Raw genomic sequence first — 27,505 nt, 5'->3', positions numbered from 1 at the left:
GTGCTCAGAGTTGATGGTTATCTCCAACAACCAGATGCTCTGACTTGAGCTCTAAGCATGTGACATTTGTTTTGTCCATCTAAAGTTATGGCAACCTGTATCTATCTGATGGACTCTGAGGCAGCAGACCAGAGAGATGGGAGACGGAGTATGAGGGAAGGAGATTGGCTTACCTCCCTCTGAGATGCGGATGGAGTAGACCGTGGCAGAAGAGGTGAGCAACAGTGCTCTGCCCTGGCCTATATACACATAGTGGGCTGGGTCATGACCAGGATTCCAGGGTTGCAACTCAGGCCACTGATCAGGGCACTCAGCTGACCCTGCCAAGTACAGAGAGGTGTCACTGCCACCATCCACCAACCTCCCCAGCAAGGATGGCACAGATCATGGGGTGGGAGGAGCTATCAAGCACTTTCATGGCTCTGGCCTCCTCCCTACCAGAGCTAAAATCAGGACCTTAGAGAGAAAAGAGAACCCCTGACATAGGAGCCCTGGGATTTATCCCATGCCCTTCATTAGTTCATCATGCATTTTCTGTGAACTTCCTTCTTCTGGGCTCCGTTTTTCCCTTTATCATATGAAGGGTAGACCAGATGACTCCTCAAAATATTCCAGGATCTAAAGTTAGACAGTGATATACCTAGATTACTTGTATTTCAAGGCATCCTTTCCCCTGGAAAGAATGTTTGAAAAGTTGGCAAAGCCCTTTCCCCTTCTGCATGAGAATTTGACTTTTAGTTAATTTGCTCTCCCTGTTTCCCTGGAAACCTGAGAAAGATGGTATTCTATAAACTGTGTTACCAAGCAACATTAATTATAACAAAAGTGACCCCTGATTAGTCAGTGGCATCTAAACCAGGAACTATGAGGTACAGTGGTAAAGAATCTGCTGGCCAATGCAGGAGATACAAGAAATGCATGTTCAGTCTCTGGGTTGGGAAGATCCCCTGGAGAAGGAAATGACAACCCACTTCAGTCTTCTTGCCTGGAAAATCCTGTGGACAGAAGACCCTGCAGGCTACAGTCGAGGGGGCTATGAAGAGTAGGACATGACTGAGTGACTGTGCACATACACAGTCATTATATTTATAACGATCCTGCTGGAGGTGTCTTACTATGGGCTTCCCTGAGTGCAGGGACTCTGATAACTGGGCACATCCCACACGGCAACCCTGAAAGTTATATCTATGGAGTTGCTATAAGAGATACTGGCTCTGATGGGGCAATTCCATACCTGTCCAATGATGGCCTTGTTTCCTCTCACCTAAGGAGCTGTTACCTGGGAAACCAAAGAAGATAACTTCTGGGAGGCTTGTGGGATGTTACTAAGACCACTCCAATGAAAGAGGAGTGCCTGATGAAACACCAATGGCAGGTGGTGTTTCTGTCCTAAACCCTTCAAAGTTAGCCTCGCATGACCTGCAGGATTCCCTGGTGCCTCAGCAGTAAAGAATCTGCCTGCAATGCAGGAGACATGCATTTGACCCCTGGGTTCAGAAGATCCCCTGGAGGAAGGACATGGCAACTCAGTCCAGTATTCTTGCTTGGAGAATCCCATGGACAGAGGAACCTGTCAGGCTACAGTCCATAAAGTCACAAAGAGTCAGAGTCAACTAAAGCAAGTGAGCGCACATGCATAAGCACGGCCTGTGGTAGCCTCGTGAATCTGAATATTTAGCTGAACTCAAAATGCCCATGGTGGGTATTACACTGCAAATAGAAGCACTGGGAGGAGTCCTTCCTTCTACTGCTCAGAAGGATCTATACCCCAGTGGGGTACCATGTATGGTGAACAGAGAAGACTGTCTCAGAAACAGGGAGATTCTCCCTGGACAGCAGGGGAAAGCCCAAAGGGAAAGTGATCAGAAGAGGCCACGGACAAAACAAGATGAGAATGCTTGCTCAATGTCCTCTTTTTTTTCTCTCATTAGGAATTAAGCTGTGAGCCTGAAACAGTAGATTTTTAAATAACTGTGGAGGGGATGGAGGAGCAGGAAGGTGTGTGTGCACGCTAAGTCACTTCAGTCTTGTCAGAGTCTGCCACCCCATGGAATGTAGCCCACCAGGCTTCTCTGTCCATGGGATTCTCCAGGCAAGAATGCTGGAATGGGTTGCCATTCCCTTCTCCAGGGGATCTTACCGACTCAGGGACCGAATCTGGGCCTCCTGCATCCCAGGCAGATTCTTTACTGTCTGAGCTACCAGGGAAGCCCATGATCTTATGTGCTGTATCTTAATGCACCAGATCTTATGGCAAATCAGGAAAGGAACATGAAGGTCAGGTGGCTCCCAGACAACAGGCTGGCTGGCAGCTGTGTGTTTTTTGTCTGTTGCACCCCACCCTGAGTGTTTGATAAAACTTTAATTGGTTGCCATCCTTTAACAAGTAGAGAGTTTTTATATAAAAGTCTGTATTCCTGGCTTCTCTTAAAAATTCAATAGACCCTGCAGTAGGTGCCCCCCTCTTCCCATGTGGGGGCCATTGGCCAGGACTGAGAAGTGTGAGTTCCTTAAGAGGGGCCTGCATTCTATAGGTGACCACATCTCTACCTGGCCAGCTTCACTGCTTTGCATCACATACCTAGCACCTGTGGACACTGAATTTGTAACCCCCAAGGCTGCCTGATGAAACCAAAGCACAGGATAAGACCTGCCCAGAGTCACTGAGTTAGCAGGGTCAGGCCAGAACCCCGTGGCCCTGACCCCGCCCCAAGACTCCTGCTCCTGGCCCCCAGACCCTTGCTTCCAGAAGTGGCTACACCTTCTTTGTGGACAGGCAGAGGCCCAGATATTGTGCAGTGGCTTACCCGTGGATGCGGTACCAGGAAAGTGGGCCAGGATGAACCAACCGATGGTCAGCATCACCCTAAAGGAGATGTCCAGCCTGTGAGCAGCTCCCATCCTGGCAGAGTGCTCCCTGAAACAGAAGCACACGGAGTCAGATCTGCAAGCTTGCCAGGCTGGAGTCAGTGTATGGGGCAGACACACACAGAGACACACAGGGCACGTGCACACACAGAGGCCAAGTCAGCATGGGCACACTCCAGCCAACCAGTGCCGAGTCCTCAGCTGCCATGACTCAGGATTGGGCAGATCGGGGCATGCCAGTCCCATCATCCACCTCCAGCCTGTGTCTTGCAGCTCAGAGACCCAGTGACGGATGGAATTTCATCCTTGGTGCTTGAGCTCACTACCCTCCAGAATAAAGCTTTATTTTTCCTTCTTCGTAGGTTAAAAAAGAGAGAAAACCAAAAACCACTCCCACTGAACATGTGCTGGAAAATAGATGCCATTAACTTCCTGTGTGATTGCAGTTGATTTGATTAACCTCTCTGGGCTTCAGTTTCCTAATCTGAAAAACGAGACTGTGGACTAGTTGATTTCTAATGTTGAGAGTCCCTTGGACTGCAAGGAGATCCAACCAGTTCATCCTAAAGGTAATCAGTTCTAAATATTCATTGGAAGGACTGATGCTGAAGCTGAAATTCCAATATTTTGGCCACCTGATGGGAAGAACTGACTCATTGGAAAAGACCCTGATACTGGGAAAGATTGAAGGCAGGAGGAGAAGGGGACAACAGAGGATGAGATGGTTGAATGGCATCACTGACTCTATGGACATTAGTTTGAGTAATCTCTGGGAGTTGGTGATGGGCAGGGAGGCCTGGCATGCTGCAGTCCATGGGGTCGCAAAGAGTTGGACACAACTGAGTGACTGAACTGAATTGACTGAATATTAGTCTGTGCTTCTAAAACAAGTCTTGATGATAATATTGTGATCTTAAATAGGATGCCTGTGTATTATAAACCCTTTTAATACTACCCATCCAAGAGGAAGGCAGGGCAGAGATAGTTAATTGTCCCCTAATATCCATTTTCCCTGGAAAAGAATCCCTGTGTTTTGTCTGGGCACATAGCCACCTAGAATAAAGGCTACCTTCTTCAGTCTCTGGAATTGTTTTAGCTAATATGGCAAAAGTACAGTGTGTGAATTCCAGGATATGTCCTCACAGAAGGTGGGAAGCCTTTCTCCATGCCACCCCGCCTCCTGCTGGCTGGAATATGGATATGATGACTGGATCTTTAGCAGCTATCTTTGGCCACATAGGTAGTTAGAGCCATGTGCTGAAGATGGTAAAGCAGAGAGTAAGAAACTAGGCTCCGATCCCATGGAGAATTGAAACAGTCTTAGACTCTGGATTTATTTTTCTGTGTGACAAATTAAATTAATTTTATTTCATTTCTATTTTATGAAAGCCACTTTTTTTTCCCCCTTTTACTCAGACAGAAGCTGACTATGGGAATTTGTTTAGGTAATCCTCAAGACAGGAACTTAAAAAAAAAAAAAAGATGCCTGATGCCCCTTTCAGAATATAACACTCTTGGAGAAAGATCTCCATCCTCGAGTACTCTGTTGCACACTAGAGTATGTAAACGAGGCTGGGAGAGCAGCCTCCTCCCGCTCCCCTGGCCCTGTCCTTAGATCCTCCCCGGAGCCTGAAAACAAACAGATATTCTCCCACACAGAGGAACAGGCCAGATGTCTCTCATGCCACGCAGGCTTCTGCCTCTGAACCAGCTCAGGGATAAACCTGATCATCCCTGACCTCCCAGCTCCAGGTGAAGTGCTTTGTGTGAGTTCAGTGAGTCGGAGTAAGCAGGAGGGTCTGAGACAGAGCGCCCTGGCCTTGAGCCTGGTCCCTCCTGCACAGGTGCGCTGGGGAGGCTGGGGGAGGGAGGCACAGTGCTCTCAGCATCAATGTCCACGGTGTCCTCCTGGCAGGCACTCTGCCTGGCACTGGCCTGACCTGGAGAGAACAACAGGACCCATTCTAGTCGCCTCAACAGAGCCGCTGAAGTGGGGCATCGAACGGTGCCCTTCTCCCAGTGGCCCCCAGAAAAGGAGTGTCTGTTTGCACGCTTTTGCAAGAGAAAGAAGGGGATGCTGGGGACAGGAGTGTCTTGTGGTCCTCAGGGAAAGCCAGGGCCCAGCTCTTGAGCCTACACCTGTTCAGCAAAACCAAAACTGACTTGTTCTTTGCTGCTAAGAAGCCCCAGGCCATCCTGGGGCGTCACAAACCTGAACTTCGGGCCATGAGCTAGGAGAGGAATGTGGCCAGCACTGAGCAGGGTGGTGCCTGGGGGATGGGAGGGCAATCTGGGTGTGGGCACTCCACCAACCTTAACTGCTGGGTGACCCTCACCCAGGCATGTGCTTCTCTGGGCCTTGACTACCCATGGGATACAGGGACTTGTGGCCCTGACACCTTCTGATTACAGCCTAGGTCATTTCAGAGACAAAAATTGTCAGTTTCAGGATGGATGTAAAAACAATTCCACCTGGCAGGGTAATGCTCAAAATCTTTCTCCTAACGTGAAACAGATCTGCTGTGTCTGAGGCCCTGGAGGCAGAGGGAACCGCACCCCCCCTCCCCCCCACCCCCGTCTCAAAGAACTTGTGACCCCACATTGCCCCGGGGAAGGGTGGGGCGGTCCTCCAGGCTTTTGTGCCCCCTGAGTGGCTTCCAGGGCCCTGAGCACAGAAACATGGAGAAAGGTCCCGTTGATATGCATCCCAAAGGTTCTCAAATTTCACTTGGGACTTCTTCCCAAGGGGAGGAGGCCAGCTTTTCCACTTGGCCGCTGAAAGTTCTCTGGCAGCGGGAGCTGGACTCGGCTTCTCCAGCTGGCAAGATACGGTCTGGAAATGGTGCCCAGCCACGGAAGGCCTGGGAAGCACACAAGTTGGCTAACAATGCTAGAAGCTTCCTCAGGGAGCTGCTGGCTGGAGCCTGGCTGGGTCCTGCTGGTCGTGAGCTGGCCCCTTCCTTGCAGGGCACGGTGAGCGCCTTGGGTAGAGTCGTGTGCAAGAGGAACGACTGGAACTCCAGGACACTCTGCTTCACAAGGCTTCACAATAACAAGCTAAAGTTTTCCAGAAGCTCGGCACCCCCACTCTATCCAGCTGTAGCTCCGAGTGTCTGCCAGGCCTCCCAGGAATGCAGAGGGGCAGGGCGTCGCCTGCCCCTGGCTGTCTCTGCCTCTCCTCGCTGCCATCACTCGGCTCTGTTCTTCCTCCAGCTGCCCTGGGGTAGTAGAACCCATCACCTGAAGAAGAAGAGGAACACAGGGTTATTTGAGCTTCCACAGAGACCTCTGAACCCCCAGAGGAGCAGCATTAGCAGGTCCACGCCCCACAGCATCCCCACCCCTGAAGGGAGGCAGGCCCTTGCTGCCTGCAGAACCTGCAGCCTGCAGAAGCCAAACTCTCTTGGGGGATTACCATGAAGAGAGTGAGGAGAAGGAGATGGGGTAGGCTCAGTGTAAGCGCTGAGGGGTCTGGCCCGGGGTGGGGGGTGAGGAGCAGGAGAGAGTGTGTGAGGAGGTACAGTAGGGCTGCAGGGGGACCTGGAAGCTGGTTTGGACGATGGGACAGCACAGGGACAGCCGTCACTCTCTGTCACATCTCACCAAGGCGAGTCCCATTTTCCGCAAACCTAGGCTCGGCTCAGACCAGCAAGACACTGTGGGGACCTGGAGCACAGGCCCCAGAGGTCTCCAGGCCAGCCATGCAGCTCAAGATCAGGAAAACCATTTGACCACTCAGGCCTTGCTTTTTTTAACCCGTAAAACTGAAATAATGCCTCTTAAACTCCAAGGTCATTTTGATCCTCGCCTGAGGATCAAACGAGAGGCTCTATAAAAGATAGTAAAGCTCTGGGCCTGACCTGTGGTCAGTACAAAAGTGGTGGGAGCTGCTGGTATGAAGGATACTTGCTACCAAGGGAGAAAGAGTCTGGAGATGAACTCTAAGAACCTGCTCTGAGTTCCAGCTCTCAACAGCCATGTGACCTTGGATAAGTCGACTGTTCAACCTCTCTGGGCCTTAGCTGTCTCATTTTTAAAATGGGAACAATAATACTACCAAAAACCAGGAGGGTTTCCCTGGTGGTTCAGATGGTAAACAATCTGCCTGCAATGCAGGAGACTGGGTTTGATCCCTGGGGTGGGAAGATCCCCTAGAGAAGGAAATGGCAACCCACTCCAGCATTCTTGCCTGGAGAATGCCATGGACAGAGGAGCCTGGTGGGCTACAGTCCATGGTGTCACAGAGTCAGACATGACTTAGCGTCTAAACTACCACCACCACCAAGCAACTTGCCAGTTAGCATAAAGCTCACAGAATGTAGGAGCTGATGGGATCAGAGACCCTTTCCAGTCAGCCCTTGGCTGTGCACCTGAACCATGTGAAGAATTTGTTAAAATGCAGATTCTCATTCCGTGGGTCTGGGGTGGGATCTGATTCTGCATTTCCGACCAGCTCCCAAGCGAGGCTGCCTCTGCTGTTGGGCTGTGGGCCATGCTTTGAGTAGCAAGAATCTCATGCAGTCTCACCCTCCCATTTTACAGATGAGTAAACTGAGACCCACAGTGCAGAAGATTGTTGCTTATAATCAGGAGCAGTAAATGGATCAGAGAATTGCCATCTGACTCGAAATAATGCGGCACACGCCACCTTCCTGGACACCCTGCTTGTTTGGGTGGAAAGGGAGAGGTAAGACTGGGTCCATTTCTGTTTTAGCCCCTGTTTCAACTGGGGCATTGCTTTTAGTCACAGTTTGGATAGTAAACACTTGCCTCAGGAACCCTTTATACTTCCATAAAGTCTTAAAATTATCTTCCCCAAACAAAATACCTCCTCTGAGAGGGGAAATTCCCAGTGGGGAGCCACCTGCAGAGCCAAAGAGGAGAGTTTCTTGTGATGAGAGAACTTCACCATCACAGACCACTCCCATCCCCAAGAATATCTGAACAAATCCTGTCAGGTCCTGCAGTGGCATCACACCCAGATCTCTCATCTCATCACCAAATTGACTGGTAGCATCAAAGCCTTCCACCATCTCAGCAGGTAGGAAGGCAGGTCTGTAACCAGTCTCCCCTCCTGTTCACATAACACACATGGTCTATGCATCCCACAAGTGGGCACTGCACTGGTCCTGGTGGAAAAGGAAGTGAGATCCCTGCCGCACAGGGATCCCGAAGTCCCATCAGCCTCTGCATCAGGCATCGCAGTCTAAATGATGAGCCTGACTCTTCTGCAAACCAGATGTTCCCTAATGAAGAGTTCCTCAATGACTTATTGGAGATTAAACACTGGAGTAAACAACTGAGCCACACTGACATATTTAACTTGCCCTTTGGTTTAGAACTAGGCTGTCCAATACACTAGCAGCAAGTCATGTGTGGCTATGGACATTTAAATTAAAATCAGACAGTTAAGACTCAATTCCTTGGTCATGCTAGGCATTTTTGAGTTTGATCACCACTGGTAGCTAGTGGCTACCGAGAGGTAAAGAATCTGCCAGCTACTGCAGGAGAGGCAAGATATAGAGGCTTGATCCCTGGGTCAGGAAGATCCCCTGGAGGAGCAAATGGCAACCCACTCCAGTATGCTTGCCTGAAGAAACCCATAGACAGAAGAGCCTGGCAGGCTACAGTCCATGAGGTCGCACAGAAAGTCAGACACAACTTAGCTACTACTAAACAACAGCAACCATGTTGGGTGCATGGATCTACAACATTTCCATCATTGTAGAAACTTCCAGTTTAGAGCCTCGATACTCAGAGTGGTTTAGAAGATCAAACTACAGCAAGCTTTAAGAAGGTTCAGAGCAACAGTTTTTATGCTGGCATCCTTGACTCCACCTTTTAGAAGCTCAGATTCTTAGCCTCACTGCAGACCTACTGACCGACTGATTAAAACTCCAGGGGTGGGCCAGCCATCTGTTTTAACAAGCCCTCCAGGGATTCTGATGTTGCTCAAGAACCACCAGTTCAGAGAACAACTCAGTCCAGAGACACTTGTCAACCACCAGTTAAGTGTCAACCTCAGGAATGCTTAGCAGTGCCTTGGCTGAGCATGCAGGCTGTGTGACAAGATCCAAATTTAAGCCTCAGATCTCCCATTTAGGAGCCATGGGTGAACGTTGCCATTCATTTAACCATAAAGCCTCTATTACCTCAGCTGTAAAATGGGGGAATCCTTGCAGCTTCCTTTCAAGGTTACTAGATGGATAGAGAGATACAGGGACGGTGAGTGGTCTGCTGGACTGTAAGCTGCCACACGTCAGTTTATCACCATCATTCCTGTCTGATTTCCATTCAATGCCTGATGCAGCCAATCATTGGCTTGACTTACTAAATGGGATTTTTACCTCTTTGACTGACAGATGGGTAGTGCTATGCCATTCCCTGAGAGGTACTGCTACACAAAAATGCTTTCTCAAAAGTTCAACACAGAGGACTTTACATAGGAAACTCCAGCCCAGTGGAGTGACGTGTTTATGGAGCTGGAGAAAAACACAAATATGACCTAGTGGACGCCCCACCCTGGGCTCTGAGCAAAAGTTCTACCTGGACAATGTGAAGTGTGGCAAACCGGCAGGCCAGAGTCTTTGGTCCTGAAATAGTTTTCTTATTTGAAAAAGTATGAGGGACTTGCCTGTCAGTCCAGTGGTTAAGAATCCGCCTTCCAATGCAGGTGGCGCGGGTTTAGTCCTTGGTTGGGGAATTAAGATCCCACACATGCAACTAAGAGTTCTCATGTCACAACTTAAGACCCTGAGTGCCAACTAAGACCCAGCTCAGCCAAATAAGTAATTATTATTATTTTTTTAGAGATTTTTGGTGAGGTAGGGGAGATGGCTGTCCCCTCTGAGACCCAGGAGGAGGAAGTCTTTTGGGTTGGTTGTTTGATTCATGTTTTATTTCACAAGGGCTTGGTTTATGGCTCAGATTCAAGCAAAACAGAGCTCCCAAAAGGGAAGAGGAGGGAGAAAAAAATAAATAAATAAAAGATGACTTATTGACACTGCCCAGTATTAAATTACCACTCTTCTGAAAGATTCCATGGATGAAGACACAACACCTGTGGGGTGAGGGGGTCTATTGGGAAGATGGCAAAGGGGGAGAAGGAAATAGTACTCAAAGCAGATCTGTGTGGGACTCCCCTGGCAGTCCAGTGGCTAAGTTTCCCCACTCCCAATGCAGGGGGCCTGGGTTGGATCCCTGGTTCAGGAACTAGATCCCACATGCCACAACTCAGAGTTCACATGCTGCAACTAAAGATTCTGCATGCTGCAACTAAGACCTGGCGCAGCCAAATAAATATTAAAAGAAAAAAAAAGAAGAAGAAAGCAGACTTGTTCTTGGTCCCAGACTGTTACACCAACTTCCTGCTGACCCCTGATGGACTCCAGCATGGTCTGTTAATTCCTTGACTAAAATGTTTTTTCTCTACCACCATGCTTCCAACTGCCACACTTGACCTTTGGAGATTGGCAGTTTGTTTTAAGATTCCCTTTCTACCTCCCCTGAGGAATTCGCCCCTGGCCCTAAAGTCTACCACAATTGCTTCTTCCTCTTCATCCACAGCTTACTGATCAACCTTTCTTTAAATTCTCTCATTCTGTCTTTGGAGCACCTCAATGTCTTCCACACTGGGCTACAGGCTCCTGAAAGGTGGCCACTACATAAACCCATTTTTCTTTCCTACAACCCAGCACACAGTGGCTGCCCAATGGATGTGGACAGTGAGCAAATGGCTTTGCACAGAGATTGCTGGAGGAACAACCCACTTGGCAGTTTGCCTGCTCTGCTACTTTGGGCTCTGTGTCCAATGCTCTCTGAAAAAACAGGTGGGAGTGCTGAAGCAGAAACTGGAGGCACCGAACAAGTCAACATGTTTTTAAATTATAACTCTTTTTCAAAACATCTTTTTAAGGCTTGCCCTCAATTGAGGAAAACAAGAGTAACTTCCCTCTTAAAACTGGTTTTCTCTTTTTTAAACCTTCTTATTTTGTATTGGAGTATAACTGATTAAGGTCTTCCCAGGTGGTGCTAGTGGTGAAAGAACTCGCCTGCCAATGCAAGAGACTTGAGAGACACAGTTTCAATCTCTGGTTTAAGAAGATGCCCTGGAGGAGGGCATGGCAGCCCACTTCATTATTCTTGACTGAAGAATCCCATGGACAGAGGACCCTGGTGGGCAACAGTCTATGTGGCTGCAAAGATTCAGACAGGACTGAAGTGACAAGCACAGCTGATTAACAACGTTGTGATAGTTTTAGGTGGACAGCGAAGGGACCCAGCCATACATATACATGTATCCATTCTCCCCCAAACTCCCCTCTCACCGGGGCTGCCATATGACATTGAGCAGAGTTCCCTGTGCTCTACAATAGGTCCTTGTTGGTTAAAACTGGCTTTCTCCCCTATGATCATGGAGGAAGTTACATTACTGATATGGGTGCTTCTCCCAAGACTCACCAAGTCCAAGGCCAGCCTGCCTCTGCCACTGCCTGAGGTGCCCAGAGGCTGCAGCCAAGGATCCTGGCTTCTTCCAGCAAACCCAGAGCTCTCTGGAGAGGGCAATGCCTACTCTAAACGTAACCCAGGACTTCCTTGGTGGTCTAGCGGTTAAGACTCCAGGCTGCCAATGCAGGGGGCATGGGTTCCATCCCTGGTCGGAGAACTAAGATCCCACACACCATGTGGCATGGCCAAAAGATTAAAAAATAATAATAATAATAACCCAAGTGTCCTGGTGTCCCAGTTCTTTCCATGCATACAGGTGTGGGGAGAGAGCAGCCTGCTAGGCCAGCTGGCCTAGGCTACCTTGTCCCTTTGGCCCCAACATTGAGTCTGCAGGGCACATGATGCTTTCTGCCATTACAAGATTGGTCTCCCAGGAGCCTCCCAAGATTGCCCTTCCCTGCCACTGGGCATCTATCTGGTCTTACCAGTTCATCAGATGGGGCCACAGATAAGCAATCCCCACCTGGAAAGACAGGGTACATTCCACCAGCCCACCCCAGCCTCCTCAGCCTCTTTCGTCTCCTTATACATCAGTAGATACATCAATAGATGTAAGTAGGTTTGAGGGGACAGGTCGTTGTGACTTAGTCGCTAAGTCGTGTCTGACTCTTTTGCGACCCCATGGACTGTTGCCTGTCAGTCCATGGGATTTCGCAGGCAAGAATACTGGAATATGTTGCCATTTCCTTCTCCAGGGGATCTTCCTGACCCACAGATTGAACCCTTGTCTCCTGCATTGGCAGGTGGATTCTTTACCACTAGAGTCACCTGGGAAGCCAGGAACTGCCACATCAAGGACAAGTTGAGCTGGGTCCCAACTCTGGCTTTGCAGGTCACAAACCACAGAAGGCACAGTAGCCCCGCCAGCTGACTCTCCTCTCCTTGCCGAAGGAGAGCTCATCAGGGAGGGATGCTGCCTGGCTATGGGGCTTTGGTCCTTTACACCCTGTCCCGGGCAAACACCCCGAGGTACAGCCGTCAGAGCCCTGTGTAACCCCGAGGCTGGCAGCTGGAAAGTCAGGTGGTGCTCAGAGCAGCCTGATCACAGAGTCCAGCGACCCTCAAAGGGGATCCTCTCCCAGAACAGAGTCAGAACATGGAGCTGCCTGTGTCAGACTGTGGACTCCATACCTTCCTGGTGGGTGGTGGCCACTGTCCTAGCTGGATAAGTGATTTTAGCCACAAACACTTTGTCTGCTGTGTTGTTTAACCTAAAATACTAGCATTAGCAGTTGGTGTGGCACTTCTCCTGGCCTGCAATTGCCCCCTAGATGTGCCCACTTGAGTCTGAGACTCCAGAAACATTGCTGTGAAAATGCCCCAGCCCCACCACCACCACCACCACCTCCTGGGATATCTGCTGGCCCCCCTCCTATCCATCCTCCACAGGAAGATGTGTTGGCTTGATCCCACAAATACCTTTGTTTCAAAGAGCAAAAAATCCATGCTAAATAAGGGGGAGGTTGCAGCCCGCGCCGAGGCAGAGACAGCAGAGCGCGAGACCTGAAGCACCTTCAGAGTGACTTTCAGGAGTCTGGACTTTATCCTGAAAGCTGGGGTGGGGGGTGGGGGACACTGGCAGAGCAGAGGAGCCAGGGGAACACATGTAATTTATAGGGATGCTGCTGGCTGAGACAGAGGGGAGGGACGGGGGAGAACCAGATTGCCGCCCAGAGGACTCTATTGAAGTTGGGTGAATCCAACACATATTTATTGAGGGCCTGCTGTATGCTGGTTCTAGACGCTGGACTACAGAGGAAACCACTCAGGAAAAGACCCTGCCATGGGTTGGGTTAGAGCTTAGTCTACTGTGGGTGGGTGGGAGCAGAGAAAGAATAAAGAACAAATAAGAGCATCCTGTATGTGGTTTGATGGTGTCAAGAGCCATAGAGAAAAGTCAAGCAGATGAGGTGAGGAGAAGCTGCTAATTTATGTGGATGGTTAGGGAAGTTCTCACTGAGAAGGTGACACCTGAAGGTGGGTTCTGGGAGGAATCCAGGCAGAGGGACCCACCAGGGGGACGGTGCTGGGTGGAGCACGAGGTCAGGAGCTGGAGCTCAATAGGGAAGATAGAGGATGGCAGGAGACCACACACCTAGGAAAGAGACAATGCCTCTAGTCACAGCAGGGCCCATCTGGCTCAGCGCTTCATCAATTATCCAATCAGGTGGGGTTGGCTTAAAAAGGACCTGCTGTATAGGGACCCCTTTATGAATCACAACTTTGTTGTGGCAAAGGGGCTTGTAAAACTCAGGGAAGCTAGGAGCCATGCTGTGCAGAGCTACCCAAGATGGACGGATCATAGTGAAGAGTTCTGACAAGACGAGATCCATGAGAGGAGGAAATGGCAATCCACTCCAGCAGTCTTGCCTGGAGAACCCATGGACAGTATGATAAGGCAAAAAGATACGACATCAAAAGATGAGTTCCCCTCAAGTCAGAAGGCGTCCAATATACTACTGGGGAGGAGTGAAGGCAATTACTAATAGCTTCAGAAAGAATGAAGCAGCTGGGCCAAAGCAGAAACAATGCTCAGGTGTGGATGTATCTGGTGGTGAGAGTGAAGTCTGATGCTATAAAGAAACAATATTGCATAGGAACCTGGAATGTTAGGTCCATGAATGAAGGCAAAGATTGAGGGCAGGAGGAGAAGGGGGTGGCAGAGGATGAGATGGGTAAATAGCACCACTGACTCAGTGGACATGAATTTGAGAAGACTCCAGAAGACAATGGAGGACAGAGGAGCCTTGTGGGCTATCATCCATGGGGCCACAAAGAGTTGGAGATGACTGAGTGATGGAACAACCACCACCACCACCCTACAGGGAACTACATCTTCCCTCACTCTCAGTCCCTGTGGTTCAAGTGGGGCTCATTCAGTCACCTTGGATCCCTAGGTAGACAAGTGACCCAACCTGGCAAATGAACATGCTCAGCTCTCTGGCTGTTGTGATTGGTTCAGGGGTGGTCACATGACCCGAGACAAAGAACTAATGGGAAAGCTGGTTCTCATCCTACCGTGGCTGACAAGCTTGGAACTGCTGGAGCCATCCTGGCTTCAGTGCAGGGAGAGCCTGCCTGACAATGAAGCTTGTACAGAGCAGGCAGAACCTAGCCCTGGAGAGAGACAGCACTTGAGCACCCGGATCCAACTCTGCCTGAAGCTAGTGCTGTCCCCGGACTTCTCAGCTACCTGAGCCAATGAAGTTCCTTTTTGGTTAAGCCAACTTGAGCTGTGTCTCTGACATTTGCTAGGGAAAAACAATCCTAAGGAGCCCAAAGGGGAGGGCAAGATGAAGGTTGATTCTTACAAGTCTCTTTGCTCTCATAAAATGTCCATTTTCATTGACGAGGCCTCAAATGAGTTTTCTGGGAAAAGAGATTTCCTTTCTCCAATTCTGCATGCCCTCCCCCAAAACCTGTGTGTCCCTAGGAAGGGTGACTCACATTAGGAAAAAAGAGAGTCACTGCCACGACCATGGTCCAGGACTTTTCTGTCGGATTCCACAAGAACCACCTAGCAGCCTGCCTCCCACCCCCACACCAGTCCATCACCCACAGACCAGCCAGTGTGCCAAAGCATGACGCGTTTAGGTGTAAAACCCTCTAATGGCTCCGATCGAATGTAGGATGAAGTCCAAACTCCTCATCCAGCCCCGCACAGCCTAGCCTCCTCATCAACATGCTCTCACACCAGGCTCCATTCCCGCCCCCATGGCCACTTCTTCATTTCCTCTGAAGATGCCAAGCTCCCTTCCTGCCCCAGGACATTTTTGCATACAGTCCTTGGAATGCTATCCTCCATTCCACTAATCCTCGGGTCTCAGTTAAAGCCCAGATGGAGTCAGCCAGGAGGGCAGACCACAAAGACCCTGAGTTAGTCTCCTCTCATGGGCACACCAGAATCACAACTATTTGCAGAAAAACAACTGATGGAAACCCCTGCCCTTTTCTTAAAATTAATTTTCATTGGAGTACAGTTGCTTTACAGTGTTGTGTTAGTTTCTGCGGTACAGCAAGTGAACCAGCTATGTGTATACACAATCCCCTTCTCTTTGGATTTCCTTCCCATTTAAATCACCACAGAGCACTGAGAAGAGCTCCCCGTGCTGTACAGTAGGTTCTCATTGTTATTGTTTAGTTGCTAGGTGTGTCCAACCCATTGTAATCCTACGGACTATAGCCCGCCAGGCTTCTCTGTCTATGTGATTTTCCAGGCAAGAATCCTGGAGTGGGTTGCCATGCCCTCCTCTAGGGGATCTTCCCAACCCAGGGATGGAACCCACATCTCTTGCTTTGCAGGCAGATTCTTCACCACTATGCCACCTGGGAAGCCCAATATTTAGTGGTCCATCAGGGCCACCAGACTTAGGACAAGGGAGGTGGGCTGTGAAAGTTTCCACAAAGGGCCAGGGGCCCCAGAGGGCTGATGTGAGAACCCTGAGACTAGCGTGCGGCCCACGGGGGAGCCCCCTGGGTTCGGACACAGCAAGAGCCCAGTGTGCTGGCACCTGCTGTGTCTGGAAGCCAGGCTGGAATATCCTGAGGCAGGCCTGGCCGCAGTTCAGAGAGCGCAGCCTTCCTCCCGGCTCCCGTTCTCAGGCTCACACAAACCCAGGAAGGGCAGAGACGGGGAATGTTTGCACAGCCGATAGGCCTTGTCCACTCCTCTCTCTGCCCGCCAGATTGGAGTCGAGAGAGCATGCTTGGTTTTGGTTCAAGTTTGGGCCAGAGTCCTCCTTTGATCTGAGGGGCTTGTCTCTCCCTGGGTTATTTATTTGTAGAAACTGCTCTGGTTTCCTATGACTTCAAATACACATAAGGGAGCTGACGCCAGGCGGAGTCCCAGCTCAGGTTTGTTTTACTGCCTCATGTGTCACTGACTCCTCACGCCTGGGATCGGTTACCTGTATTCCTGCACACAGATGTGATTCAATGCTCCGGTCTAGGAAACAAAAGCCTGTGATCTTGGGGGGCAAATGGGCTCCTATAAACCTGATGTGGAGAAATGACTAGAAATCAGCAGTCCTGGGAGAACTTGGGCAAGGCTCCTCTGGGCCTCTGGTTTTGTTTTTTGTTTTTGTTTTTCTGTAAAGGAAGAGCCAGGGAGATGTGTATTTTTGTGCTTATTCAGAACTGGGTCCCACATGAGAGCTGTGACGCGGTGAATAAGGATGGAAAAATGGTGGATGGTGCCTGCTGGGAGGAGCTCTAGGACAAGCTCTGAGCTCTGGGGACCCCCTCTGCTTCACCACTAGGGGACCCCAGGGCTCCACATCATTGCATGCCCCCAACACTACTATGAAAAATTTCAAACACAGCCACATTGAAAGAATTTCACAGCAAATAGTAACATACCCGTGACCTAAATGCTACTAACAAGATGCTACTCTATTTGCCTTATTGCATAGCTATCTATTCATCCATCTCTCTATTCATCCAGAAATCAGCCTTATTTTTTAATTAATTATTTTTTTTAATTGAAGGATAATTGCTTTCCAGAATTTTGTGTTTTCTGTCAAACTTCAACATGAATTAGCCATAGGTATACATATATCCCCTCTCTTTTGAACCTCCCTCCCATCTACCTCCCCATCCCATCCATCTAGATTGATACAGGGCCCTTGCTTAATTTTTCTGAGCCATATAGCAAATTCCCGTTGGCTATCTATTTTACATGTGGTAATGTAAGTTTCCATGTTACTCTTTCTGTACATCTCATCCTCTCCTCCCCTCTCCCCATGTCCTTAAGTCTATTCTCTATGTCTGTTTCTCTATTGCTGCCCTGTAAATAAATTCTTCAGTACAATTTTTCTAGATTTTGTATATATGTGCTAGAATATGATATTTATCTTTCTCTTTCTGACTTACTTCACTCTGTATAATGGGTTCTAGGCTCATCCACTTCCTTACAACTGACTCAAATGCATTCCTTTTTATGGCTAAGTAATATTCCAAGAAATCAACCTTATTTTTATAGTTGCATTTCAAAGCAAATTGTAAGCACTGGTACACTACCCCTCAACTGCTTCAGCATGCAGTTAGTTAATAATAAAGCTCAATATTTACCTAATTTTTTTAACCTTTTGAGGTAAAGTTTATATGTAACAAAGCACACCAATCTTAAGTGCAGGTTTGCTGAGTTTTGACAGATGCATACACCCGCATCACCCAAGAACCAACTAAGGCACAGAACATTACCATTCTTCTAGAAAGTTCTCTCGTGCTTTGTCTGAGTTAATTCCCTTTCACAAGAGGCAGCCACTGCTCTAGCAGAGAAATACCAGAACCCAACCACAGATTTGTTTTGCCTGTTCTAGAAGATCATATAAAAGGAATTATCCAAGATGCAGTCTTTTGGGTGAACCTTTTTTTCCTTCTAACACTTCTGGGATTCATTCACACTGTTACATAAATCTATAGTTCAGTTCTTAGGACTGCCGAAAGTGGTAGTTGCTCAGTTGTGTCTGACTCTCTGTGACCCCATGGACTGTTCCCTGCCAGGCTCCTCTGTTCATGAGATTTCCCTGGCAAGAACACTGGAATGGGTTGCCATTCCCTACTCCAGGGGATCTTCTCAATCCAGCCATTGTACCCGGGTCTCCTGAATTGCAGGCAGATTCTTTACTGTCTGAGCCACGAGGGAAGACCTACCATCCACTAAGGGGCTCTGAAATTCTGGGATAGTTCTGTGGTTTCTTCTTAAGCTTGGAGTGGCTTAAGAAAATTTTATGATAGTACTTTGTGGATTATTCTTTCCTCTTTCTGTATTCCCCTTTCCCATTCAAATGCTCTCTGCTCAGTGCTCTAGGTTAAGATTCCTTTCCAGCACACAAGGCTGTCATCCTCTTCCATCTGAAGGAGGTTTTGAGAGAATTAAGAGAGAGAATGTACACAAAGAGCTTAGACGAGCCTCTGCTCTTCAGTTAGCATGCTGTAAAATCTACCCTCCATTCCTAGCTGTGCTCTCAGAAAGGGCAGAACAGTGACTGATTCATATCTGCTGAAAACAGCGGACACTCTTTCAGACGGAATGCTTCTGAGAGTCTTGCCCTGAGAAGTCAGGACCCCGGGCATGCGTGCGGGTCAGTCCCGGGTCTCTTTCTTGCCAGATGGATGCTACTGAAGATGGAGTTCCAGGGGAGGGACTGCACAGAGCCTGAAATGTCCCCTGGGCCCTCAATGCCACCCACACCTGGTTCCCAGCCAGGAAGAGCGCTCACCTCAGGCTCTGGTTTCCTCTGCTGAGCTGAGCTGCAGCCCAGGATGCTGGCCTGGGTTCAGCCCAGTTTGGCTGTGCTGCCTAAGATCTTCCAGAAGCTTCAGTTGGAAAAAGTTACCCCTTGCTTTTTCACCATTAAATGGGAGGGAGTTGGCTCAGAGAGGAGGTGGTGCTATCAACTCAGGGCAGGTCTACCTGACTCACCCAGGACCTGCACAAGCAGGGGTCGTGCCCAGCTGGCATCTGACCCAGAACTCTCTGATGGCTAAGCTTCTTCTTGCCTCCAACTGTTGCCCCTAGGATTCAACCTGGAAGTTGTATTTCCAGCACCTTGGAGTCAGGAAGGACCTTCAAACCCATGGAACCCACGATTTGCCCCAAGTTTCATCATGAAGATTCAAAGCCAGGTCCCAGTGCAATTCAACATACACATGTCTCTGTTCAGTTGAACAATATGAAATTGGTGCTATTCAACCATATTGAACCTCAGAAATAGTAATTTCATATGAGTCAACCTGTCCATGCATCCAGTCCCTATTATATGCCACAACTACTGAGCCCTCTTGCTGCAACTACTGAAAAGCCATGGCCATGAGAAGCCTGTGCGCTGCAACTAGAGAGTGGCCCCCACTCTCTGCAACTAGAGAAAAGCCCAAGCAGCAGAAGATCCAACTGACAGTGAAAGTGTTAGTCGCTCAGTCGTGTCTGACTCTCTGCGACTCTATGGACTGTAGCCCACCAGGCTTTTCTGTCCATGAAATTGTCCAGGCAAGAATACTGGAGTGTGTTGCCATTCCCTTCTCCAAGGGATCTTCCCGACCCAGGGGTCAAACCAGCGTCTCCTGCATTGCAGGTGAATTCTTTACCATCCAAGCCACCAGGGAAACCCCATAAAGATCTGGCACATCCTAAATATATAAACAAAATTATTTATATATATATATAAAAAGAAGTCCCAGATCCTAGACCAGACTGATTGGACTGGTGGGGAGGGGGCGGGGGGACAAAAACTGACCAAAGCTAAGCTGATTCATTTTCTTTTCGTCCAGTCCCTCCTTTCTTGAGGTTTGGCTTTATATCTGCTTTAGATTCTAGCAGACACCCTCTGTGTCCTTACAAGAAATCCAACACTTCTGATTTTTTTTTTTCATTTTTGCTAAATTTAGCTCAAATTTAATTTCTGTTACTTGCAACAAAAGAGTCTTAGTTTGTCAGCCCATAAAAGAGCGATCTGGCGTTGCCCTCCTAGGGTCTTAAATGGGCCTTGAATCTTGCACAGCACTGTTTTCTGCATGGATTTCTACCCTATTCCCACTGACTCTCTTGTGCGGCTACAACCCCACTTCTGGTGGCCAAGACTTTGCATTGATAGGGGATGCAATGCCCCCTGTCTGTCTCTGTATCCCAGGACTGGACAGGAGTGAGCCTAGCAAGATTCATGGAGATGGCAGACATGCGTGAGGGCCAGTGGGGGCATTTCACTGCTCAGCTATGTCAGCACCTACTAGGAGCTGCTCCCGCTTGTTTACAGTTCAATTCATGTTGGAACAAAGACAAGCCAAAAATCAAATAAACAGATTCCAGACACTTAGCACAGCACACACTTTGTCTTCTCTCTCTTTGAGGACTGCAAATGAGATAAGCACCACTTTACCTGGCTCTTCTCCAGGGCCCTGGCACAGAAAGGTAAAAGGAAGGGAATGAGAATATTCCTCAGAGTATGCTATGACATGAAAGCAGAGGAGTCAGGCCCTTCTTTGAATGAGACAAAAGATTTTTTTTTTTTTTTAAACATGTTTCAGTACAAAGGAAGATGGTGCCAGAGGAAATGACCGTAGGCCAGTCAGAACATTTCTGGTGCCATAAAAATAAACTGCCTTCCTCAAGACTTGACTAATTCCATTACTGCTATTAGTTATTGTGTGTACCTCTCCAATTTCCAAAAATCAATATAGAAAACAGTCACTGAATCCCAAAGATTCTGACTCTGCTTCAAACGATACACCGAGTGTCTCCTATGCGCCAGACGTTGGGCTATTTCTTTACTTACTAACTAGCCCACCCCTCCCCATATTCCAGAGGTTGAGTGATTTGTCCAGACTCACATAATGGGTAAGTGATATGTCTCTTCTACGGTCCAAATTGTCTGGTTTTCAAGCCACTGTCTTGTTCTGGCTGCGTGTGTGCAGGCTAAGTCGCTTCAGCCATGTCCGACTCTGAGACCCCATGGGCTGTAGCTTGCCAGGCTCCTCTGTCCATGGGATTCTCCAGGCAAGAATACTGGAGTGGGTTGCCACTTCCTTCTTCAGGGGATCTTCCTGACCTAGGGATTGAACCTGGGTCTCTTATGTCTCCTGAATTGGCAGGCGGATTCTTTACCACCAGCACCACCAGGGAAGCCTTTGTTTTGCCCGCTCCACGGTCATAAGGAACAGATGCTTTCTCGGGAGGACCGCAGGGAACTCCCAGACCAGCACCTTTTCCTGCCCAGCAAACTCTGCCTCCTCCCAGTCTTGCTTGAGGGCCCAGCCCACCCACAGTACATTCTGCAGTGACCTCTTACATCAGTATCATCTCTTCAGTCATGGGCATGAACCACTGTGTTGCCTTTCTGAGCATTCACAGTGGCCTCCTGACCAACCTGCTGTCCCCAACCTCTTCCTCCTTCTGATCCATCCACTGCACTGCTTCCAGAATAGTCTTATGGCATCTTGTACTTTACACCCTTGTAAAGCCTTTGATGTCTGAGGCCCCTCATGAAGTGGTCCCCAGCTGCCCCTCACAGCCTCACCTCTTGATACTTTCTATGCCTTTCCCACTTATTCTTTATATATGTATAATTTCATTTTTAATTGGGGCATAATTGCTTTATAATAGTGTGTTGGTTTCTGTCATGCATCATCATGAATCAGCTACAGTTACAGATATGTCTCCTCCCTCTTGAACCTCCCTCCCACCTCCCACCCTATCCCATCCCTCTAGGTTGTCATAGAGCACCCCAATGTTCACTGAAGCACTATTCACAATAGCTAGGACATGGAAGCAACCTAGAGGTCCATCAACAGAGGAATAGATAAAGTTGTGGTACATACACAAATGGAATATTACTTAGCCATAAAAAGGAGTGCATTTGAGTCAGTTCTAATGAGGTGGATGACCCTAGAGCCTGTTCTAGAGAGTGAAGTAAGTCAGAAAGAGAAAAACAAATATCATATATTAATGCACATATACTGAATCTAGAAAGATGGTACTGATGAAGCTATTTGCAGGGCAGCAGTATAGACACAGACATAGAGAGCAGACTTCTGGACACAGTTGGGGAGGAGAGGGTGGGACGAACTGAGAGACTAGCATTGAAACATATACTTTATCATATGTAAAATAGATAGACAGTGGGTAATTGCTATATGACATAGGAAGCTCAAATCTGATTTTTTTTTTTCCTTGTCCTTTTTTATTTTTCGGCCCAGCAGCAAGGCATACAGAATCTTATTTCCCTTAGTTCAGGCCCATGCCCCCTGCAGTGGCAGCATGGAATCTTAACCCCTGGACTTTCAGGGAAGTACCCCCACCCATTCATATTATCTTGTTTGCTGCTGCTGCTGCTGCTAAGTCGTTTCAGTCGTGTCTGACTCTGTGCGACCCCATAGATGGCAGCCCACCAGGCTCTGCCACCCCTGGGATTTTCCAGGCAAGAGCACTGGAGTGGGTTGCCATTTCCTTCTCCAATGCATGAAAGTGAAAAGTGAAAGTGAAGTCACTCAGTCATGTCCGCTCTTCGAGACCCCATGGACTGCAGCCCACCAGGCTCCTCCGTCCATGGGATTCTCCAGGCAAGAGTACTGGAGTGGGTTGCCATTGCCTTCTCTGATTATCTTGCTTATTTCTGGCTATTTCCATTCTGCCTCACTTTGAGGACTTCCCAATGACCCTAATTGACGCCTCGCTTCCTGATAAACTCTTTCTCGGTGTTGCTCACTCCTCTTAACCAAACCCAACTTTCCAATTAAGAGACACCCTCCACAACCTTTGTGACCTTCCTCCGCCACAATTATCTGGCTCCTGCCTGCACGGAAGCCGGGCACCAGCAGAGTGGGTAACATCCTGTTGTGTGCAGGGCGGGGGGGTGAGCCAGAGGGAGGAGACTGGGATGACTCAGGGGTTCGTGGCCTGGGTGGGATCCCCGGCAAGAGAAGGGTGCGCAGATTTCTTAGCTGCCTGGAAGAGCGTGCAGGACTGGAGCTGGCATCACGGCCAAGTGTAATGTGCAACGGGAGCTGTGTGTGTGTATGAAGGAGGGGAAATCCAGGGGCCAGAAGAGCAGTGTGGGCTGTAGATACAGTTTAAAAAGGTCCCCAAAGCCATGGGGGAGGGTGTGTGAGCTCATCGGGGGCCACACAAACTGTGAGAGCCCTGGGAGCAGGCTTCAGCGGGGGTGACCCTGCAGAGTTCCCTCTGAGGTGGGTACACCCCACACTGCAGAGTGGGCCCCACTTTCAGAGGCTGGGAAACCAGTTTCTGCACGGCAGCTTCCTCCACCCCATCCTCCTGCCCAGGCTCCCCGCCCCCTCCCATGCCTTCCCGTCCATGGGCAGCCTGTGCCCTTTGGGCCAGCAAAGCTGTCAGAGCATTTGAAGTCCCCACCTGGTGCCTGTGTGTGGGGCCTGAGATCCACCCGCCAGTACCTGGCCGCCAGCCAAGCCCACCACCTGCTCGCTCAGGTGCCTGCCTCTCCTCCACCTGCAGCTGCCAGCTCCCACAGGCCCCAGGCTGATGGAACTCTCTAAGGAGTCTCTGATCCTCTCCAGGAATATCAAGGGGGTGGTTTCCTTTCTGACATATACTCATTGAAAGAGTAACCCCAGAGGAGATTCTCCCCCACACAGGGGATGTGAACAGAACTTCATCTCCCTCCCTGGAAATGCCAGCTGCTGCGTGAGTCCCAGCCAAGGAGAAACGGGCCCCGGGGGCTTAGGTCTTGGCAAGGCTGGGGCCTCTGCCTCCCCACCAGCTGTTCCTGAGCCAACGGGCCTGTAAATGTGTTACAAGGTGTCTCTCAGGTTGTGTGAGGCCAACCCAGAGTGTCAGAGCTGAGAGCATGGGGGGCAGGAACAGTTGAGGGGTGGTTGCCTGGAAACCAAATCTCTCTCATCTGCCCCTTCTCCAGGATTCTCGGGAGTTAAAATGCTGGTGGAGGCCAGGTGATAAGGCCGGAGGAGGAGAAAGCCATGTAGCTCCCGGAGGCCAGAATCAGAGATCTCCCCGTCAGCTCTCCCAGACCATGCAGGGATCTCTCACAGGATTTTTCCAAACTTTCTGCTAAATAATCCATTTTCTCTTTTATCAGGGTCATCTTCCTCTTAATGGTCTGAAGATCATCCTGTTCATTGTTTAGAGAGTTCTGCAGCTCCCCTCTTGGGGTTAAAGTCCCCTTTGTCCCTGCAGGAGGTTGAGATACAGGCTGGAGAGCTCTGCGTGGGTGACATCGCCATCTCAGGAAAATCACAGAGAGCCTCCCAGGAGGAGCGGTAACCTCTCTGCATCTCATTATCCCAACTTGCTGCTTCTGGTCCCTCCGGTCTGCGCAGACTGGCTGATTAGCATCTGCCACGTGGTCGGCTGGCACTCACATCCTGCCTTAGCATCCTGTCACTCTGTAACACTCTGAACAAGCCTGCGGTTTTGCCATGCTGGGAGATGAGCTCTGAATGGGTCTTTGTGAGCACATGGAGTAGGACCTGTCTTCTTAGTGGCACTGCCAGCTGCTGCTCCTGGCAACCAGCATTACCACACAGCCACCAACTGCAGAGGATGGTCAAAGGCATCTTGCTGGAGCAGAAAGGGAGGAACTAGCTGACACTGCCAAACTTGATTGCTACCTCAAGTAGCTTCTCAGCTCTCTTACTGTTGCTGTTCAGTTGCTCTGTCATGTCTGACTCTTTGCGACTCCATGGACTGCAGCAGTTCTCTGTCCTTCACTATCTCCTATAGTTTACTCAAACCCATGTCTGTTGAGCCGGTGATGCCACCCAACCATCTCATCCTCTGTAGCCCCCTTCTCCTCCTGCCCTGTCTTTCCCAGCATCAGGGTCTTTTCCAATGAGTCAGCTTTTTGCATCAGGTGGCCAAAGTACTGGAGCTTCAGCTTCAGCATCAGTCCTTCCAGTGACTATTCAGGGTTGATATCCTTTAGGATGGACTGGTTTGACCTCCTTGCTGTCCAAGGAACTCTCAAGAGTCTTCTCCAGCACCACAGTTTAAAAGCATCAGTTCCTCGGTGTTCAGCTTACTGGATCCTCCCAAAGTGATCCTCAGTTGCTGCTGGGGATGCTGGAATGCCCAGGCTCTGCCTCACCCTGGGAAACCTTCTGTTGGCTCAGGTTTGCTTTATGACAGTAGTTTTAATCACACAGCCCGAAGTTCACTAGTCACTAATTCACAAAAGCTATATAATTACCATCTGGGGCATTTAAAAATATGCAAACTCTTGGATTTTCCTGATGGTCAGGTGGCTAAGATTCCACATTCCCAATGCAGGGGGCCCAGGTTCTATCCCTGGTCAGGGAACTAAATCCCACATGCTACAACTGAAAGTTCAGTTGCCACAACTAAAAGATTCCTCGTGCACCAAGGAAGATGGAAGATTCTGTGTGCAGTCACTAAAACCCAGTGCAGCAGAACAGGCAAGTCCATAGAGAGAGAGGAGGTTCTGCTTCTGGTTGCTGTAGACTGGGGAGGCACAATGGACAGGAACTGCTAATGGGGAGGGTCTCTGCTAACTGAGATGACCAAATGTTCAAAAAATAGATAGTGGTGGTGATGATGGGTACATAGTTCTATCAATATAGTAAATACTACTGAATTTTATTGGGTTCGTCAAAAAGTTCATTCGGGTTTTTTTTCATAAGATGTTACAAAAAACCTGAATGAACTTTTTGACCATCTCAATCCACTTCAAAAGAATGAATTTTATGGTTTCTCAGTCTTGTCTGACTCTTTTGCAACCTTGTGGACCCATGGACTATGGCCTGCTAAGCTCCTCTGTCCATGGGATTAGCCAGGCAAGAAGAATACTGGAGTGGATTACCATTTCCTCCTCCAGGAAATCTTCCCAACCCAGGAATCGAACTGGATTCTCTTATGTCTCCTGCATTGGCAGGTGGATGCTTTACCACTAGCACCACCTGGGAAGCCCCAGGTGAATTTTATGGTATGTAAATTAAAATCTCAATAAAGCTGTTAGAAAAAACTCTAGGCACTGTCATTGCTCTCCATATGCCTTTGGACAAGTCAGCCTCAGTATTCTAATCTATAAAATGGAGATGGGCATGCTCTAGAGAGTGCTTGTGAATCATAGGACACTTATGAGGATTCATTAAGCATTAGAGCTGTCAATCATTATTATCATAAGAATCATAATATGAAATTGGACTTGGCTTACGTGATTTGCAAGCATTACTATAATGCTTTCAACAGCACAGCTCGGTGAACAATTTTGCTTCTGTTCATACGCACAGATGGAGATGAGGCTCAGAGAGACACTCACAGGCCCTCACCTAGGAAATAGATGAATGAAGATTCAAATCTCGACTTGTCTCACTCCAAGTCTATCATTAATTTATCTGTTCTCTCATTCACTCAATAGTCCAGCTCTGATCCAGGCACTGGGGAACCAACATTCAACAAAACAGCCTTGATCCTCATCCTCTTGAAGTTCAGACTCTTGGTGTGACCAACATGTATCAAATAGTCACAAAATCAAGTGCATAACAACAAACAACACAGTTACCGCATGGGATGCTACGAAGGAGGACAACAGGAGAAGTACTAAAAAATGCAGGCTGGCAAGGGGGTGGGCAGGGAGAGCCTCAGGATACCCAGACCTGCAAGACGCAGGTGACCTGCCCAGGATGAGGGGAAGGGTGCTCCTGGCAGGCTGAGTGACTATGTGAGCAGGTGACTGTGGGTCCCCCACCCACTGTGTGCGTGAGTGGGTGGGAGGGGAGGCACCCACTGATACTGCAAAGGGGTTAGGCAAAAACTACTCCATCAACTGTCCTTCCTCATTCCACATGTTCTGGCCAGAAGCAGGAGGATCATGTGGTGATGCAGGCTGAGCAGGCAGGGAGAGGAGGCACCTGTCTGTCACCCTCCAGGAGTAGTTTCGGGGTGGGGTTGGTGTAGCGGAGGGCGTGCCCACCGAGGACGGGGTCAGACTGAGCTGTTGATGGGATGGGTGGGATGAGGTGTTTTGGAAGAGCTCACTCAGATCTGAATGGCAGAAGTGGGAGGGGCCAGCCCTGGAACGTCTCTTGGCTTCCCCTGTCATTGCGTGCAGCTGCATGAGCCTCCACGACCTCGGCCTTCTCCCACATTCCTGGCTCTAATCCTGCCCTGCCTATCACACCCAGTGACTCGACCTGCCTCACGGACAGGACTTTCTATCTCATTATGGCTCACCTGCCCCATTGCAGGCGACAGCTCAAGTCACCATAGAACTCTTGAAGGCTGGAATAAGTGCTGGTCTGGTCCCACTGAACCAAAATCAAATTCATAGCAACATTACTCAAACACCTGTCTTTCCTGGATGGAGACCAAAAGACCAGATAACCAGAGAGAAGAGAAGATGGCAACCAGCATTTCCAGCGTTTACTCATTGATTTATCCCTGAGGTTTTTTTCTTTATGAAATAATTATATACCAGCTTGTGGTTACCAGGTGGTGCTAGTGGTAAAGAACCTGCCTGCCAATGCAAGAGACATGTGAGACGTGGGCTTGATCCCTGGGTTGGGAAGATCTGCTCAAAGAGGGCACAGAACCCCCACCAGTATTTTTGCCTGGAGAATTCCATGGACAGAAGAGCATGGCGGGCTACAGTCTGTGGGGTCACAAAGAGTTGGACACGAT

The 27,505-nt window shown here is 49.1% G+C and overlaps 1 protein-coding gene across 3 annotated transcripts in view; it reads right to left on the bottom strand.

Moving 5' to 3' along the window:
• CEMIP (cell migration inducing hyaluronidase 1) overlaps positions 1–27,505 on the bottom strand; it is a 165,318-nt gene that overhangs the window by 72,662 nt on the left and 65,151 nt on the right. The window contains exons 2-4 of one of the 3 annotated variants that reach the window (XM_065906575.1): positions 4,608–4,808; positions 2,808–2,917; positions 174–320 (exon numbers count right to left, since the gene is read on the bottom strand). In XM_065906575.1, coding sequence (XP_065762647.1) covers positions 174–320; positions 2,808–2,901 — 241 coding nt within the window. In that variant the 5' untranslated portion in view covers positions 2,902–2,917; positions 4,608–4,808. Of the gene's footprint in view, positions 1–173; positions 321–2,807; positions 2,918–4,607; positions 5,409–27,505 lie in introns of those variants that run through there. The other 2 variants (XM_065906574.1, XM_065906573.1) reach the window with 2 other exon arrangements.

Source organism: Muntiacus reevesi, chromosome 15 (assembly GCF_963930625.1).
Source record: "Muntiacus reevesi chromosome 15, mMunRee1.1, whole genome shotgun sequence".
Lineage (NCBI taxonomy): Eukaryota > Metazoa > Chordata > Mammalia > Artiodactyla > Cervidae > Muntiacus > Muntiacus reevesi.
Note: the sequence above shows the minus strand (reverse complement) of the source record. Positions and strands in the feature narration are given on the sequence as shown.